Source organism: Stegodyphus dumicola, chromosome 9 (genome assembly GCF_044657685.1).
Source record: "Stegodyphus dumicola isolate Sdum_Otavi_A_Nest chromosome 9, ASM4465768v1".
Lineage (NCBI taxonomy): Eukaryota > Metazoa > Arthropoda > Arachnida > Araneae > Eresidae > Stegodyphus > Stegodyphus dumicola.
In genome coordinates this window covers 97,631,987-97,651,636 of record NC_140776.1, presented here as the reverse complement: position 1 = coordinate 97,651,636, position 19,650 = coordinate 97,631,987, and the positions used below count along the sequence as shown (strand labels likewise).

The 19,650-nt window shown below is 30.8% G+C and overlaps 1 protein-coding gene across 3 annotated transcripts in view; it reads left to right on the top strand.

The window, feature by feature from the left end:
* Positions 1-570: 570 nt before the first annotated feature.
* The window catches only part of Kif3C (Kinesin family member 3C), a 115,486-nt gene continuing 96,406 nt past the window's right edge, over positions 571-19,650 (top strand). For 2 of the 3 annotated variants that reach the window (XM_035352334.2, XM_035352333.2), the window contains exons 1-2: positions 574-968; positions 14,931-15,045. In XM_035352334.2, coding sequence (XP_035208225.2) covers positions 14,971-15,045 — 75 coding nt within the window. In that variant the 5' untranslated portion in view covers positions 574-968; positions 14,931-14,970. Of the gene's footprint in view, positions 969-14,930; positions 15,046-19,650 lie in introns of all 3 variants that reach the window. The other variant, XM_035352335.2, reaches the window with a different exon arrangement.

Here is a 19,650-nt window from a genome sequence, read left to right as displayed (position 1 = left end):
GCCGCTGAAACAAAAAGAAAATCTAAAAGCTTTCAGTTTTTATATTACACCCAAAGAGGCGCTTTTTCATATAAACACACGCACTCGTTTGGAGAACATTCACGCTAATGCCCCTTTGGGCTAAAAACACTTAAAAACAGCATATCTTTAGAATTTTCGATAGACAGTCTCGCGCGCTGGATATTAAAAAAAAAAAAAAAAAAAGAAAAAGTTTTATTCTGTACAGTGTTACCACTGCTCGCTTTGTAATCAAAATTTCATTAAAGTTTTACAAAATATGAAATAGATAATAAAACAAATTCGAAATTAAGAATTCGGGCTTCCAGGTTCCCATGTGCGGGTGGAGGACTACGTTATTCAAAATTTGATTACTCTAAGTACTGCTGTATTTTCACAATATGAGAAACATATATACATTCACGCCGATTCTTCGTTATTTAATTTCTTTAAATATAACACAAGGCGATAATATTTTGTGTCTAGAATTTGTTTGAGACTAATAGCCATTCTCTGCTAAAGGCCGTTTGGGTTAAAGAAAAAGTAAAAACACTTATGTATGCTGCTTTCTTTAAGAAAAGCAGTATCAAGGTTGCCTTGCAAAACGAAAAGGAAGGCATAATCATTAAATATTCATTACTGAAGTTATCCTCTAACGACTCGACATCAACAAAGGCGATCAATCTAATCAAAGTCGAATGTTCGGAAACATCCGCTAGGGGGCTACTTTGCTTGACAACAGTAGTGTGTTTTGCTTTTGTATCCACGGCTGTGCTGTTGTGTTTTGTATAATGAAAACGATGGAATTGACGTGCCGGCGTGTATCATGTTGTATGCGCTCGTAATATTATCGTGCATTTTAATTCACGCATGTTAGTGATTGGCAAAAAATCATAATGACATTGTGATGTGAATATTTCTTAGGATTAAGTGCAAGGAATGAGTATGATGAAGCAATGTTGATTCGGAAGGTATGTTCCAAAATCTGCGGATAAAAAATTTATGTACTCGACGGAGTTAAAAAAATACCCTATTAAACGTTTGAATAATTTTTTTCTTTTCCCAAAAGACCCATACAATGCTTCTGATTCTTTTAAATTAAAATACTTAGGCATGTATCTGAAAACGTTTTTATAGATTGCACTTGCACGCATTAACGTGAGTATGTGTATTATGGTGAGAGGATTTCAGTGGATAGTAACAGAAAATAATTGTGTGAATTCTTTGGTAACAGAGTTTACTTTCTCTATAATAACATTTACTTTTTGATTATAAGGTCACGTAACAAAGCTTACCTGGAAACGTATTAGCAATGTGTCCATTCTATTAACAATAATGACCTCTTCTGTAACCACCGAATTGAAATAACTACTAATTAAATGTTATTTTAATCTTAGTTCTTTAAGACTGAAATCGGAAATTGATACGATATGCAAATTTTAATTTCACTCCTCTGATGATATTTAAAGGGCAGATTTATTATTAAATTTATGTTACTGCATGCATTATGTAAAAATATTTCACACGTAGCAGAGTATTGTGTTTTAATTAAAATTATTTTAAACTTTCGTTTGTGTGTGCATTCTTTTTTTTTTCAGCATTTTAAATTTAAAATATCATCTTTGAAGAATATAAATAAAATCAAATTGTACGTGTTTGTAGACCTTATAAAGTTGGTTGTATTTTGTAAGATGTAATTGTAGGTTTTTAAGTAATTTTGCTTTATAAAAAGTAAACTTGGTAATAAAGTGGTAAACATTTTTGAAAATTCTTTATTGTGTATGAAATGTATGGATTAAAATTGAATGTCAGTTTTAATTATCTTTATGGATAAATACCAGAAACCACATGAATCATTTTCAAATTCATAACGAGAGAAAGGAAAATTTGACAGCTGAACTGGTCTTGCCTAAGGGTTGCATGGAATTATTCAACTAAGCTTTACCTCTTTATGGACCATTGTCATAAGGTAGTAGTGTTTTCAGAGTAGTTTCTGTTATTGTTATATTTGAGGAAGTCTCCTCTAATATAGGGAAGGGAAAAAAATGAATTACCTAGAGTTATTTTTTAATATATTTCAAAAGTAATTTTCGTACTTTTCCATTATATGCCTGCCACACATTTTGGTGGGTTTTTATAAGTAAATAATTTTTGGTTATAAGAATAGTTTACAGGTTGCATGCACACGCACTTGCACGAATGTCTCAAAATGGGTGGCAGGTGCATAACAGAAAAGTACCTAATATTTTATAATTAATTTAGAATTGATTATAAGTTAATTATTTTAACTATTATTATTTTATTTAATTATCTATTTTTAGTTATAGAATTTATTTTATATTTGAGAATTTAAGTATTTTTATATTTAAAAATTATTTAAGATTACATATTTTTTGTATGACTCAATTTTTAAATGTTTGCCAAATATATAGTTTTTAATATATTTCATCATGATAAGTAAATATGATTGGAAATAATTTATCTAGGGGAGTAAAATTCAAAACTTGCAGGCAGATTTAATGTAAATTTTGGAATATTTTTAAAAAAGGTGCCAGCATAAAAAAAAAAAAAAAAAAAATCACGACAGAGACTACACTTGTACTATTTTCAAATATTGTGTAAGAAGCCATAAAGCAAATAATAAGCATGTAAATAAATTATTATGCCAATTATATTTCTTAATTAATATATGCTTTCTTAGGCCAGTAAAATTCTACCTCTGTTTTTAATACTTTTAGATAAAGAAAAAAAAAAAAGGTTAATCTTTGGATTATGGTAACTTGGCGGTTTTTTGGCGACCAACCCTGCTACAGCAACCTGCTAGTTTTGTTTTGGACGCCATTTTGTTTTCATGAAGTAAAGGCATTTTTTTTTTTACTCAACATTTTTTCCAACAATCTGCTAGCCAAATTATGCTTATACTAGAACTTTTATGGAACAAAAAATGCTTCATCATGACGAAGATTAGGTGCGAAATTGGGAGAAAGTGCAGAATCACCCACTGCTTGCCGCATTTTTAAGAATTGCACATACATGGTATCATCCATGTACACGTGACCCATTTTCACTTAAAAAAAATCCCAGAATTGCACAAAAATGGCATTGCGCACACTCTTGACTTTATCCATGTACACTGCTAAAGTCCTAGCTAGTAACCTTTATCGCCTTACCAAAATGTCGCCAAACTACCTGTTACCATATTCCAAAGATTAGCAAAAAAAAAAAAAAACTATTTAAGCAGACAGTATTTTTTCACAAATGAGAATGTTTTAATGCCAGACTGTTGAGTTTCACTAAATGAATTATGAAAAGAAAAAAAATCACTAAATGCAATTAAGATTTTTGGTATTAAACCATGATTACTTCTGGTATATTTCTAAAAAGGTATTGTTAATGGAAAAATACCCATTTTGTTTATGTTGCAAATGCACATGTTTTTCACAGTCTGTATTGTCTTCTAATATATTTCTTAATAAAAAAAAAAAAAAAAAAGAAAGGATTTAAGATAGTCAAACGTATGTCTAGACAGAATAGGTTCACTGGACTAAAGATATTTTAGGTTTTAGTTCTGCATAGAAAGATTCGAAATTGGTCAAAGATGTGTCAATACTAGAATTAGAATGATTTAAAAACTGATTCATTGGCTGAAAGTAAATGGTAAAATTAGCTACTAACTAGCAAAAAATTTTTTACATAAATGTCATGGTTCATCTTTAAAAACCAATGATTGAAAAAAAAAATATTTTTCGAAGTTGTTCTGAATAAGTTGAATCTCATCACTGTTTTTGTTTTAGTCTTGTGTGAAATCCTGCAAACTTTTCCAAAATGCTAAATGTCAATTTAATTTTCCATTTTATGTAATTTTGAATTTCATATCATTGCTGTTATAACCAGAATATCATTGAATAACAGTGAGGAATAGATATTAGTAAAACTATATGTACAATGTTAGTTAAGTAATGTAACAATAAGACTTGGAATCTTGAGAAGTAATTCAAGGTTCTTTTTGGATTTTGCAATTGAACCAGTTTTAATAAAATACATCATTGTTCATGTGAAAGCTAACAGCTGTGTAATTAGAAATTAGGGAAGGAAATGGTTTTTGTGTCACATAACACTACTAAATTGTTATATTGTGTTGGACATCAGTGTTTAAAAAAAAAAAAAAAAAAAAAAAAAAAAAAAAAAGAAGGTTTTTACATAGTGGCTTTTATTTAAAATGGGTATTATAATTAATGAACTCAAAACAGATAAGTAATTTATCATAAAGATAAAACAATTCTTTACAAATTTCATCGACAGTTTTATACAACGAATAGCAAAAATGTGGGTACCCTTGAAAGCAATAAATAAATTCTCATATATATTAAGTAGTTATTTATGTATTATTATCAGTGACTATTATTTGTGATATGAAATTGTAGATGAATTTTCTAAAGAGAATTGTTAAATCTTCTTTTTCCTTAAATCTGTATAAATTATTTTTCTATTTTTAGTTCGTTAATTATCATATTGATTTTAAATAAAAGCTTATCGTCTGTAAAAACCTATTTTTAAATTTTATTTTCTGTATTTTAGTTTCACTTGTGTATTATCAATAAAAAAATTGATTAAAAATCATTTTTCAATAATGTATAATGGTTCTTTTACTTCTAACAAATTTTGCAATTATATTCAAGAGTATGATAAAATATGTTTGTGTATTATCTATAAAAACAGTAATGTATTTGATTATATACTTATTTAATTAAAACCCTAAATTGTGTTACTTTTGAGATCATAAATATGCAAAGATACATGTACAGAAGCAGTAAGAATCGTGTGACATACTGACATCATAACTTTGAAAGTAATATGACGGGCGGAAAAACAGTTCCCCCCTTCTTCTTTGAGACTGCAACATATTTTCAAAATAAATGTAGAAAATCATCCAGTTAATATGCTTTTATAATTATTATTTTAAAATAGGTCAAAGTGTTTGTTAAAATAATCTGTAAAGAATTCAAAACTTTATATGTAATGTATTTTTAGATATTGAAATTTTAAACTCGTGAATGTCAGACAGTCAAAAAATAAATAAATAAATAAATAAACAAATTCTCAAAATTCAGAAATTAAGTTAAATTTTCGGTTGATCTTTACAATATGGTAACTGGTAGTTTGGCGACATTTTGGAGGCGATAAAGGTTACTACCTGGGACTTTGGTAATAATGTGAGCAGTACTCAGTTCCGATTACGCATTATTTTGCATGAGGGAAATGAGAGATCGTGGGATATGTCATGTGATATTAATGGACGAATTACGGTTCTTTAATCGGGAAAAAATGTGGAAATTTTGTATTTAGCTTTATTCTGTGTTGTGTGAAACAGTGTTGTTTAATTTTTGGATCCCATGGCCCTAACTAAAGTGAATCCGAAATGGGTATTTAGGCATTGTGATAAAGAGAAGTTTGCTTTTTATTTAGCGGAGGAAGTATGGAGGAAAAATTCGCATAAAAAATCTTCCAATAATTTTATTGAATGAATTAGAAAAGTGTATCCGCCACGTAATCAATATTCTGAAGAAGATTAGGTAAGTTAGTATTTTTAATTATTTGAGGATATTATTTTTATGCATTGTTCTATGTAAGGTGGAAAGGAATTTGGTATTATTGGGAAAATTGTTATTAGCAATGATTTAGTTTAAAGTAATTAGGATTGTAAGGTAATTTTTATTAATTTAATGTATGTGCTCATTTATATTTTAAGTAGTGTTTTTGAATTTAATTATATTTTAATGAAATGATAGTTATTTTGTGAATTTTATGTTTGTAGGAATTTGGTATACATTTAAGTTGAAATGAACGTGCATGGAAATAATTTAAATATTTGATACTAAGTATTTGTAATGCTTGCGGTATGAATTCGTTGGTGACGTGTATAATGTAATAGATGATTTAGAGGTAAAAGTTTTTGGATATTTTATTTATTTTATATGTGGAAATGTTCATATTTGTAAAGGGTAAATACTTTTTCGCGATCAGGTAATTTCATATATGTTCTTTTTATCGGGTTTAAAGATTGAGAAAATTATCATGTATTTTCGTGAAATTTTTCTAATTTATGAGAAAAAAGCAGTGTACATGGATATAGTGAAGAGTGTGCGCAATGCCATTTTTGTGCAATTCTGGGATGTTTTTTTAAGTAAAAATAAGTCGACGTGTACATGGTTTAGTGATATTTTAATTATAAATGATAGTTATTTTGTGAATTTTATGTTTGTAGGAATTTGGTATACGTTTAAGTTGAAATAAACGTGCATGGAAATAATTTAAATATTTGACACTAAGTATTTGTAACCATTTGTAATATTTGCGGTATGAATTAGTTAGTGACGTTTGTAATATAATAGATAATGTAGAGGTAAAAGTTTTTGGATATTTTATTTATTTTATACGGGGAATGTTCATATTTGGAAAGGGTATATACTTTTTCGCGATCAGGTAATTTCATATATGTTCTTTTTACCGGGTTTAAAGATTCAGAAAATTGTTATGCATTTTCGTGAAATTTTTCTAATTTATGAGAAAAAAGCAGTGTACATGGATATAGTGAAGAGTGTGCGCAATGCCATTTTTGTGCAATTCTGGGATTTTTTTTAAGTAAAAGTAAGTCGGCGTGTACATGGTTTATGTGTATGTGTTATTTTGAAAAACGCGTGTAAGGACTATGGTATTGTGCACTTTTCCCAATTTTGCAGTGAATATTTGTCATGATTAAGCAGTTTTGTTTGATAAAATTTCTAGCATAAGTGTATTTCGGCTAGTAAATTGTTGGAAGAAGTGTTCAGTAGATAAGAAGAAAAGAAACATGTCTTTACTTTGTGAAGACAAAATGGCGGCGGGGAAAAAAAATAGAGGGTTGCTGTAGGAGAGTTGGTTGCCAAATTTTCGTCAAAAAATCGCCAAGTTACCATAATGTAAAGATCAACCAAATTTTCATACAAATTTCATTTAACAGATTTTTTTTCTTTTTTTTTTTGTTCGGTAGTACTGACAGTAAAATTCCGAAATTTTTAGTTTATGTCAAATAAAAAAAAAAGATATCTAAATCAAATTTTGAAAAAGTCTGTTCACCTCATTGCATCGTCATTGAAAAACAGTGTATATACAAAATTTGAAGTCTGTATCTTATCAGGAAGTGTGTTAAAAAGTGATGACAAAATTCTGACCATACTGAAACTAAACTAAAATAAAAAATAAAAGTCTATAATATCCATGCATGAATTCAATGAATGATTTGAGTTATAAGATGCAGTATGATCATATAGAAAAGAATATGGCTATGAGTATTTTTTCTTAATAATTTAAATGAAGTCACAGTGCACAGAGTAATCAGCAAATCATTTGAAGCTGATACAGTTAATGTACAAGACACAAAATGATGCTTAGAAAAATATATCCATCAATATGATTCTTTAAAAAAGTCAGCAGGGGGAATGTTTAGCAGCAGTCCATAATAAATTGCAAATGTTAGCGAATTTTTATCATCATCAGTTGATAAGAATGGTTTAGAGAAATTGGAGCTAAAGTATTTGATAGCTTCGTATCTCTTGTAAGCATTTTGGAAAGCAAGAACCTTACTAAATGAGCATATTCAGAAAGTATGATACACCATTTGTTAGTCTGCTCTTTGATGATCTCCTGGAAGGAATGTTATAATTTTTTCGGAACAGTACCATGTGATGAATAATGTATCTTACGAAATCATCACCAATCTACTCAACAGCTAGATGCTGATGAAGCTTCAAATCACGAGTCAAAACTGAATCTGCATCCTTGAAAAACAGTAGAGTCTGTTTTAAAATTTGGTTAAACATTAATGCCGAGAAATGCTTCATCCAGCTGAATAAAATTATGCTTTAAGCATCATAGATTGGTCAAGAGTGATGCAGTTATAATGCATGGCAACAGAGTTGTAGCTAGGGTTTTCAGCGCCCAGGGGCAACTGAAGATTTCGTGCCCCCTACTGCCTGCCAAGGATGGAAAACATTTAATTCTAAAATGTCGTAACATCAATTTGGCGCCCCTTGGATTCTGCGCCCTGGGACTGATGTCCCCCCTTGCCCCCTTCTAGCTACGCCCCTGCATGGCAACACACAATAATATGTATCAAAACAAACGTCAAAAATATGCACATTACGTAATGAGACTTTCTCATTCACAATACTCATGATACCACTTGCCAACTGATTTAAATATCTGAGTAATTTTTAAATAGGGAAACAACAATGAAGCAACTTTGGAAATGCTTTCAAAAACTTAAAGTCTAGAATATTTGACTTCTAGAAAACTTGCATGCATGTACTTGCATCTAACTGAAAGAAGTGTTTTGCATCTAATAATGTTTATTTTGATTGATGTAAGTGAATTGTATCATGTGAGAACAAACCTTGTAAAAATCTATCACAATATTTTTTAACATAATGGGCTTACCATTGTCTGAAATTTTGTTACCAAATCTGTCATTTCATATACAGCAACCAATATTATTAAAATTGTTTAAATATGAAAAATAATCTTAACAATTAGGGAAATTAGATATAAATAGGAGAAAATGGATTTAAATTTGGTAGTAGTCAAAAAAAGAAAAAAAATTCTATACTCATAGAAATTTGGCTACTTTTCTGTTAAGGCCATAGCATTTTTTACACAACATTGCTTTAGCTTATTTCTTTCACAAAGCCTGGTTCTATATTAGATAAAATGGAATGATCGAGAACAGGAACATGGAAATTTTAACATTGGGCTGAAATAATATGGAATTAGCATATATATCTCTCTTAAGTAATTATCCCAATCTACTATTGCATTGCAATTCATTTGAAACAGATTTTTAAAATCCAATACATATTAACTCCTGCCACAATAAATAAATAAATTGTATGACAGTAATAAAAAGGATACAAGATACAACTAGTGCTTTTTGTGTTCAAACACATTTTCCTTCCAAGCTTTACCAAAGGCTGCTTAGCCTTTTGTTTTTGACCTGCTAGCATAGAAATATGAAAAAAAAAAAAAAAAGTGCCAAATGAAATTTTTTTTAATGGGAAGATATTGAAATTTCTGATAAGTTGCATTATTGGCATTTTATTTATTGTAGTCTGAAATATATATATATATATGCATGTACGTAATACAAAGCATGAGGTCCAGAATCATAGGACTTCAGTAATTCCGGATTTTGGAAATTTTCGGATTTTAGATCATCAACTTATTGCGGTAAAAATATATTTACGGGTGCCGCTTGGTGAAAATTAGTGATTTTTGGTGGTACATGGATACCGAGTTTGTGCAATTCTTTGACCTTGGTGTTTTGGCTTTGTGTAATGGCAATTTTTGCACCAAAAATTGCCACTACACAAAGACAAAATAAAAAGTCGAAGAATTGCGCAAACTCGGTATCCACATGGACACATTGACCTATTTTCACTTAAAAAACCATCAGAGAATTGCACAAACTTGGCATTGTGCACTCCCTTGACTTTATCCATGTACACATCGATGTATTTTCACTTAAAAAGTCAAAGGAGCACCCAATTCTACAGTAGAGCCAAACAAAAAATACATAATCTCAATAAATTACATTTTAAATCAAACAATAAAATAACGTAAAAAAAGCGAATTCATCTTATGCATCTAAGTGCTACATAAAGCAAATATCTACTTACCTTATTTAGAAATTTCTGAGTCCTTCAGTCTCTGGCACACAAAATTCCTTAACAGCATCCAAAAACTTCCTAAAATTATCGGAACTAGAATCCGTATATCGGCGTTGCCAGATAAATTCACAAAAATAAGATTAAAAATTATCCTCCGTAGTGTCGGTATCCCCCAACATTCAACTATACACATTTTCTTTCCTACAAACAGGACACTTATAATGGCTACTAAGTAAACCTTCGTTTACACACCAGTCAATGCACTTTTCCCCTTTCGTTCCAAATCATACAGAAATTCAAATTAATCTTACAACATTCAGGCATTCTACTGTCTGAACCACAAAACAAGCAACATACTTCCTAACCAACACACACCAAAGCCCTTACAAATCTTTTTCGCATCATTCAGAATTTACGGCAATCACACAATCGATTACGTCATAATGGGCTTCCATAACATTCAAATATTCAGGTTACCATGAATGAAACAACAACTTGCCGATAAATGAATCAACAACTTCGTGATAATACAAGGAGCACCCTTCAATCTACTCTAACCTTTATATCTAGTAAGATGAATTGTAGAAATTATGAAAACATATTCTTTTTATTTAAAAACAAATATTTTTCTGAATCACCGCCACGTAAAACTGTGACTTGAGAACCTGAAATGGCAGTATTTCTTTGATGTAAAACCGTACTTACAATATTTGTCATTCCGTTAACTGATTGATGACTGAGGCATTGTAATTGCAATACAAGACTTCGGTTATGTCGTCTTCATTTAGCATTTCTTCTGATATTCCATTAATTTGAAAATTTCACCTTTTCTTGGTGTCTGAAAATTTTTGGCTCTCTTCATGATCATGAAATTTGGTAGTTGGCTATAAATTATGCCAAGCATTTTAAAAAATATCTGCAGACATGTCTTCTGATTATCTTGTAATTCTCCATTCATCAAATTTTGTATTAAAATATTTCTAGAATTGTTTCATGGCTTTACTTCAGAATCGTTTGTTCAAGCTACTTTTCTTCATTTCAATGTGCTCTGCATTTCAGTGTGCACAAAATTTCGAGTGGCTGATTGACAGATGTATAAATTTGAGAAAAGAATAAAATGCAGATATTCTTATTTACTAAAATTGTAAATTTGATAAGTTAGGAGGAGAGTGCAGTTTGCTGTATTATCTGAACTTAGGTTTCTTGGAATCTAATTTTTGAACACTTTTCTGCTGTTATGCCAGCAAAAGAAAACCAATATCAGCAATATCTCATTCCAAATAAATCTGTCATTGGATTCAGAGCTGTGGAGTTGGTAGGGAAAATGACTGACTGACTCTGATTTAATGACTCCAACTCCATCCTATATATATATGTAAACATATACACATGGGTTACAGCTTATTTTTTTAATATAAAAGAAGTAATAGAGGCTACAGAAAAAAATTGATGGCATAGTAAATTATTTATATTAATTATCATTTATTATGAAATGGAAAAACTGGCATTAGTTATTTCTAAGAAACAGTATAGCTTCGGCAAGATTTTCTTTGTTGGAGGGCCATAGATCCAATTTGATAAACTTCAGAGCTGAGAAGAGTCTTTCCACACTAACTTGAGTAGAAGGAAGAGCTGTTACTGTTAGGGATACTTCTTTTAACTTTTCAGGATAGATTATAAGTTCTAAAAGAAGTGTCTTGCAAGTGCAATCATATTTCTCTATTTCTTCATAGGCCATGTAGAAATCTTGTTTGTATTTTTTCATTTTTATATTTAAAGGCTCTTTTTTTATTTTCATTCGCTTTGTCTTAGCCTTTTCAATATTATCCAAAAATATTTCTCAAAATCTAATCCATCAATGGAAAAGGATGATAGACACTCAATTGCAACATCTGCAGTTTGACTGTCCTGATTCTAATTCTCCAATTGTTCTGAGAATAATTTCATTCTTAATGAAAGCTTATAGATGACTTTCTTTGCCTTTTTAATTTGTTCGTCATCCAAGAAAATTAGGTGTTTCAGATCTCCAACAAGATCTCATTGTCTAGCAAACTAGTTTCTCTTTTCTTCATTGAAGAAATTATTCCTTCTACAATAAACTGTCCATTTCAGAAAGAACAAACATCCCATTCTTGCCTCCTGTCAATTCTTCGGATTGCAGCTTTTTTGTGGCTATATATGGTATAGAAAGAAGAGTTTTCAATTCTGCAAGATCATTCCACAGTCTTTCTGTTAGTAAAACATTAGGGTTATCTACATCTTCTAAAAAAAACCTCTTTATCATCAAATATGTACTTCCTTATCGCATTGCTTTATCAATAATTGCTCCTTTTCCTGCTCGCTTCCTAAGAATGGCATCAATTTTAGGTGCTATTGCTGCTTACCTGAATTTAGCAGTGAGATTTGTAACTAAATGAATCAGTTTAATCACTAATAGCAAATATCACATCCATCCTCCTCCCTTACATTATTTATTAATAGGTCAATAAAATAGAAAGTAACTATTTATTAATGTATACAGTCCATAAATAAAAGTAATAACTCAGTTTGTCATAAATTATTTTTTTCAATTTATTTTAATTTCATTTCAGATTCAAGCTGTCCATGGAGTCGGAGTCGACCTGCTTTTAGCGACTCTACCTCTGACTCCTTTTATCCCAAAATCTGCCCGACTCTGATTCCGACTCCTCAGCCCTGATTAGATTTTATTTATTATTTAGATCAGATAGAAAATGTCCCTCCCCCCCCCAAAAAAAAACTTCTCAAGGGAGTTTGAAACTGTATACAGGGCTGAGTGTAACATCAATCAACGCATTTTCATTGTCTGTGATGTGATTTCCTAGCCAGCAAAGTTCTAAAGTTACGTAGAAGAATATCAGTTAGTTGGGAGAAAAATTACTTTTACTATATAGTAGCGTTTTTTTTTATTCCCAAACTTTATTATTAAAAAAAAAAGTTGCTAATGATCAGGAGGTCCAGTTTCATACTTTGTACTGTATATGTGTATATATATGAATGATTGAGTGATGGCTTCATATGAGTATATATTTAGAATCTTAGATGTAATTCAAATCTCTTAGGAAAGGAGTATAATGTTATATTTATTTTAACTAACAATTTAAAGTTTGACTTTAGACCTTTCCTGTAAGCCTCCATTCCCCTAATTGTCAGTGCCTGAATAGTTAAATGTTGTAGCGTGCGGAAGGAAATGCAAATTTTCTACTTTGAAGGAAGTAGTTAAAAGCCCAGTTTCGGCAGGAGAAAGAGAGAGTTAGGCTTTAATCGCCATCACTTAAAAGTACCACCATAGGTACGTTTGCTTATTGCTGGCTCAAGTGGCTTAATTGCATTGCTTTGCTGCCACTAATGTAGAAGGGGTTTGAGTTACAGGATCTCACTGAGCTCTGTAGGCTAGTTTTATCACTTGTTTATATTTCAACTTCTAGTTTCAATTATCTGATTTTCAGTTACCACCCCAGCAGAGGTGAAGTTTGTTAGCGTTGAGTTGACACATTGTAAATTTTAAAGAGTTAATAAAGGGTACTTTAACCCTGCTCCTGTGTAGTTTCTTGCTACTACAGTATACAGACAGAAGTGCATCCACTAGACTCTACAATGTATCCCAGAAGTAGTTACACTCTTTATTTACTGGTAGTAGTTTTGCTACTTTTGTGCAGATTAAATAAATACCATTCAGATTTGATTTAGTGTGAACAGATGTACTGATAGGAATGCAATTAACTCAAACATAAGTACTTTTCTGTTAACTGAACTACGTTGACAGACCTTTTTATCAATGGGCACAATTAACAAATTTTTCTAATAAATAAAAATTTGTCCTGCAGTAATTCTGTAAGAGCATAGAAGCATTAATAAATTAATAAGCATTGAAAGAGTAAATAAAAGCTTTGATAAAATTAGTAAACTAAATATTTTTTTTTTTTAAGTTTGTTCTTAAAACACGTTGGCAGGAAAAATTTAAAGGACAACTTAAAAACTCATTTATCCTGAATAGTTTTGCAGCTAAGATCATGGAACTAGTGCAAGATCTTGCCAAGAATATTAAGTGTTTGGAGATATATGATGCTTGATGTATCTTCAAAATAACAGAATTGTTTATTTCTGAAAAAACTAAATTGAAGCAAGAACATAGGAAATGTGATAGAAAGCAGTATAGGGAAAAAGCAGTAGCATAACATTTTAGAGGTACATAAAAAATAATAAGGTGTGGGGTCATCTAACCACACATCTTAACATAAATTAATAAAAGCTTAACCTTTCTGATTATCTGATGAAGTCATTTCACCAGTCATTCTTCTAGCTAAGAGTTCCTAATGACCTTTAAAATAGCTACAGAACAGTAATTTTTATTTCAGTTTCTGCATAAATTTGCTTCAATGTGAATCTAATTTTTACTGTGCCATTTTTCCGGATACCGAGATCTTTCAATATTTTGAGTACACTGGAAAGAACTTGTGACACTGAATTTTTCTGCTTGTTGTATTGTAAAAGGTGGCTGATCACAAATTTTAATCATTTGCTCAAAATGCAAGATTGAGAATTTATTGGGGTTTCATAAAATAAAAGCGAAGAGCTTCTATGTGTGTTGTAATGTTATGTTTATCCATTATTGGCACTAAATCTCACTGTTTGGCAACACTTTGTATTTACCAAAATGGTTGATGGGAAAATACATAAGTATCAAAAAGAATATTTCTTAAATACAAAAATTATGAAAAATTAATGTTAGTGATTTTCATTTATTGAATATTACAACCATATTTTGATAAAATAAAAGAATTGATAGGCATTTAATGATCTTCGTTTATGAGTTTCCATAGGTGATTGCCTAAGTTTGGCTAATTATAAATATGGTATTAAGTATTGCATACATTTTCTTCTTTAATTAATGTTTATCCGATAACACGTTTTAAAGTTTAGAATCCAATTAATGTTTAACCGATAACACGTTTTAAAGTTTAGAAAAATCGTTTTGACATCAATTAAAGTTATTAAAATTTAGGGAACAAATTATGAAATTTGTTATTTCCATCCTTTTGAAAATTCTGTAATTCACAAATGTCAGTATAGATCATACACTATAATAAAATTATTTTTACAGAAATGCTTGTTATGTTTTAAGAAATGTTGTCTTACTATCATTCATAAAGTGAAATTGAAATTTCATATAAATCTGAGAATATATCTTTTCTAATACGTCAAATTTTGTAGGTGAAAAACCCGGCGGACTTGAAGAAATTTCAGTATTTCCATGGCATCCGAGACTGTGAAAGTAATAGTAAGATGTCGACCTATCAACCAGAGAGAAAGGAATTTAGGCTGCAAGGTAACATTTTTGTCTCTTTTTATCTTAAAAAAGTTTTTTACTGTTAAATTTTTATTACAAAGTTATGAATAAGTAATGTTTTCTTTCTTACAGTTGTGTAAACAATTTTTTAATGATTTACACCATCTATTATTTAATATATTTGTATTTGATATTAAAATTTCTACTGTTAAATTATTTTGATAACAGTTAGCTGCTTTACCTGCCAGGCTCATTTATTGTTAGAATTGTGCCTGTTTTCATATTCTATCTCAATATCATTTAAACAGGAAAACATATAGCAATTATGGGGGAAGGTTTCCTTGGCATGTCCTATTTAGGAACATTCTATGCCATTTTAACATATGGTCCTCTATAGGCTCAAGGTAGACTCCATTGTCTAGGAACCCATATAATATTAACAAATTTATTATTATGGAGAAAAGATAGTGTAGGTAAGGTTCTTGGAACAATCCAGAAATCTGGAGTGCAGGATTTTGTTAAGATAGTCCTGCAAGCTGCCATATTTACCATGCACACATTCTGGTAATTAATTCATTTTGTAGTGCTGCTATTGCTCTGGAAAGTAAAGTGCTGCAGACTATTCTAGACAGGTTAGCAAGTTATCAGTACATCTTGAATATTCACAAATATAGGAGAAGGTTTTAAGTAACCTTTTCATTTAATCTGAACTTTTAACATACAAATAAAAGGCATGACTTGTGCTACAGAAAAACTACCAATCGTTTCTATTCAAATTAAGCAATAACAGACAATTTAAATTCAAATGCAGTTAATGAAATTTAAGACTACACATTAAATAAACTAAACTATAACCTGGCTCAGTTAAATTACCAGCATGTAAGTTTAAAGTATCAGCTAGCAAGAGAATCCCAAAGCTGAATATAAAGAGCTGGCAAAGAAACTAACAATAGATGTGAATGACAGAAGCTCTCACTTTCTGAGATTCAAAACACTTAGCTTAAATACTCACAAACATAATATGCATTCTGTTGAGGAATGTGGAAAGAAGATAAGTTAAAGATCAAAATCACAGTAACTTGTTAATTAGCATAATAACCTTACAATTTGTACTCCACATTCATAAATCTAATCTTTAAAATGTTATAAATGTATTTTCTAGGTGATTGTTTTGCATTTTTAATTTAGTTATTTTAATTTTTATAGTTTTCATATCAAGAAATTTAAATGAAATCAAAAGTGCATTTTTTCTGCTGAAATAAATTATTCTAAAAATTTATTCCATTCAAGTAAAAATTGAAATAAATAAATAAATTTTATATAAAAGTTGATAGCTGATGAAATTAAATAATTTTTTCTAAACATTTTTAAATGACATGCAAGTATTTAAACATGTAGATTGTTTCTAGTATTACTAACATAAACTTTTATTGAAATAAATCAATACTACTAGTTTTAGAAATGTAATTTTAGCACAAACAACCATAAAGTTAACTATAAATTTTAGATTATAATGTGATTAATTAAATTTTTGATGAGTCATAAGTGAATATGTTTTCTTCAATAGTGTTTTAACTCTATTGAAGTATGTTTTAACTGGATTATTTAAGTAAGTTTCACAAGTGTATTTTTAACACTTGCAAAACTTAAATAGTGAATTTCAGATGCTAACATTTTTAATAAAATTTTACATCACCAGCCTATGAAAATAGGCCCTTCATTGTTACACATTTAAGCTTATTATATTTTAATACTAATTTTATTACCCAAATGTATCAGAGGATGTAAGTTATATTAATTACATACTGTTGTTAAAAATGAAGACATTAAAATTTTTTAATTTAAATATTCATTCTTGTCTAAAAAGCCCTTTTGACTTAAAAAAAAAAAAAAAAAAAATTCAAAAAAAATTTGTATAGAAATATGTGGTGTATAGAAACGGGAAGATATTTGGAAGCATACTGTTTATTGAATGATATCATTATATTAGGCTCTCTGAATATGGCAATGCGCAGAAGGGCTACTTGCTCTCCTATCTTTATGAAAGATTTTCTGAAGGAAACTGGCTCATACTCATGTTGCACAGGGGGAAAACCAAGCATGCAGCCAGCCTATTTGCCTCGATCAATCTCCCAGTATGCAGTGGTCTTAACCACTCAGCCAGTGATAGGGCTCCTTAAAATATTGGATTCATCTCTGGTGAAATGAATTTTTAGCGTGTTCTTGATGAATTGCAGTTGTATGAATTGCCCTTTTTATTTTAATGAATACAAATTTAAAAAAATGAAATATAAGCACTTCAGAATTGGAACATATAAAGTTATACTTTAATCTTTCATTCATTATATAGCAAAAAGTTATCACATGAATTACTTAATAAATAGTTATCAAATTTTTTAGCATAATACTTGTTTTATAAGAAGTGTATTTTGTATAACTTATTAACTATGTATATAAAAGCATTTTAGGTCAATTAATTTGTCAACAATTTCAGTTATTTTTCCTAAAACATTTACAAGGTTTAAAACTGTGTTACTTTGCATCTATTCCAAAATATCATGTGGGGATTTACATTTGAAGCAAACTTTTTGTGTGCATTCAAAATGTATACGTTTTATGTAACAGATATATACATGTAGTTCTCATCAATAATTTTGTTATTTATGAATGAAATATTATCACATGAAATTTCATGTGATAAAATTTCAATAAATGTTAAAAGCAAAATTATATTTTCAATGGCTAATGATCTCAATGATATCTGAGTAAAGAAAACAGAGAAAGAATGATAAAATTGGTATGTTATAATCAGATTAAAACATTGTTGATGCTGTGACTTCAGTGTGAGATGTCAGTAGAATTGTATCACCATTTGATATAGGGAAAATTTTGCTTGCTCTGAAAATATATATAAGTTATATAGGAAAGGGATAAATAGATATATATAGATAGATAGATAGACAGATACACACACAAGGCGTTTCGAAACTCACGGGTAAAAGGGGTGATAAAAATGCATATTAGAAATGCCTTCATGAGTAAAGGTGCATTCATCCGTGAATGTTTTCTGAAAGCAGTCTGTGCTGCTAGCTGTTGCAAAAACCAAAGTGTAAACTTGACACATGGTGCAAAATCTGCAGGTTTCGAGGCTTGCACTTTCTGTACATGGTAGGGGTGTAATTTCATCCTGCAGCACTCACCAAACAATCGAGTGGGGTGTATTTATGGCACGGGAAACCTCTCACGTACTTATATCTGAGGGATGGTTGCTATTGAAGGTGGTATATTAGTTGATCTGACTCCATAATTGAATGAAACAATATTCAATATAAAAATATATTTTATTATACACACAGGAATAAGACTCGTACTGGGAGCATTACGAAGCATTCTTTTTTCTCCAACGGGGTCGGCCAAAAAGAGGCTGTGAGGTGAGACAGAAGTTGTGACGTAACCAGACAGATGTTGTTGCACCTCTTGCTGATTGGCTACATATCCATACAATCTTCCAATCTTTGCAGAATGTCCTCTATAGTTTGTGGTGTCTGCACACTCCTGTCATGTTCTGTATCATGCATGCTGGTAACAAAGAACTGCATTTCATACCGACACCAATGTAATCACTTGAACATTTTTCAGTTCGGCACGTGTCTTCTCGGGAAACACTGCCTGTACAGTCTTTCAGCTTCCAGAGCATTCCCATTCGCAAGACCATGCATAAAGTGCTTTTTCTAATTGCTGCGCATTGACATGCCTTCTAAAATCCATGCTAGAAATGATGGTGTGTGAGAAAACCTGTGCTTTATGATTTCCATTATAGCGCCATCTAGCTGTTAATTGCTTGCTTTCATCTATGCATTGTATTGAGAAAATTGCTTGTTTAAATGTTTTCTATCACTCCTTAAATTTCCCCCCATGAGTTTCAAAGCACCCTCACCCTCGCACACACACGTATATATTATACACACACACAGACTGACAAACTTGCAGGGTGTGTAGGGGGTACAGAGACAACTTGGAATCACACAGGAATGCAGGGGCACAAATGCCATAGTTGCAAGCTATGGTGCAAAGAAGTAGAGAAAAAGAACAGAAAGAGCAACACATTAATTGGACAGAAAACATTTTATTGAAAGATTGTACTACAGTAGGTGTTCAAAATTCTAACCAGAAGTCATCTGGTAGGCCTGACAGCAGCCGCTACATGGAATTCCTTACATTCTGGAAGATTTCTGGCATGTCACATATCCTCCCAGCAGCTACAGATATTCGAGCAATGAGATCTTCAACTGAAAGAACGGGTGTCTTATACACCAAATTCTTCTTGTGACCTCAGAAGAAGAAGTCCATGTGTGATAGGTCTGGTGATCTGGCAGGCCTATGAACCGGGCCACCACGACATATCCACTGCTGTCCAAAGGTTATGTTGAGGTGTCAGTAGATGTCAATCATATAATGTAGAGCAGCTGTCGTGCTGGTATGACATTTAGCGGCACAACAACAGAGGAACATGTACTGCATCAAGAAGTTCGGACAGGTCTTATTGCAACAAGATCGGGTATGCCCTACCATCCAAACGACTGGGCAAAAGGTATGGTCCAGTATGGTAGTCTCCAAGAATGCTGGCCCAAACATTGACCGAGA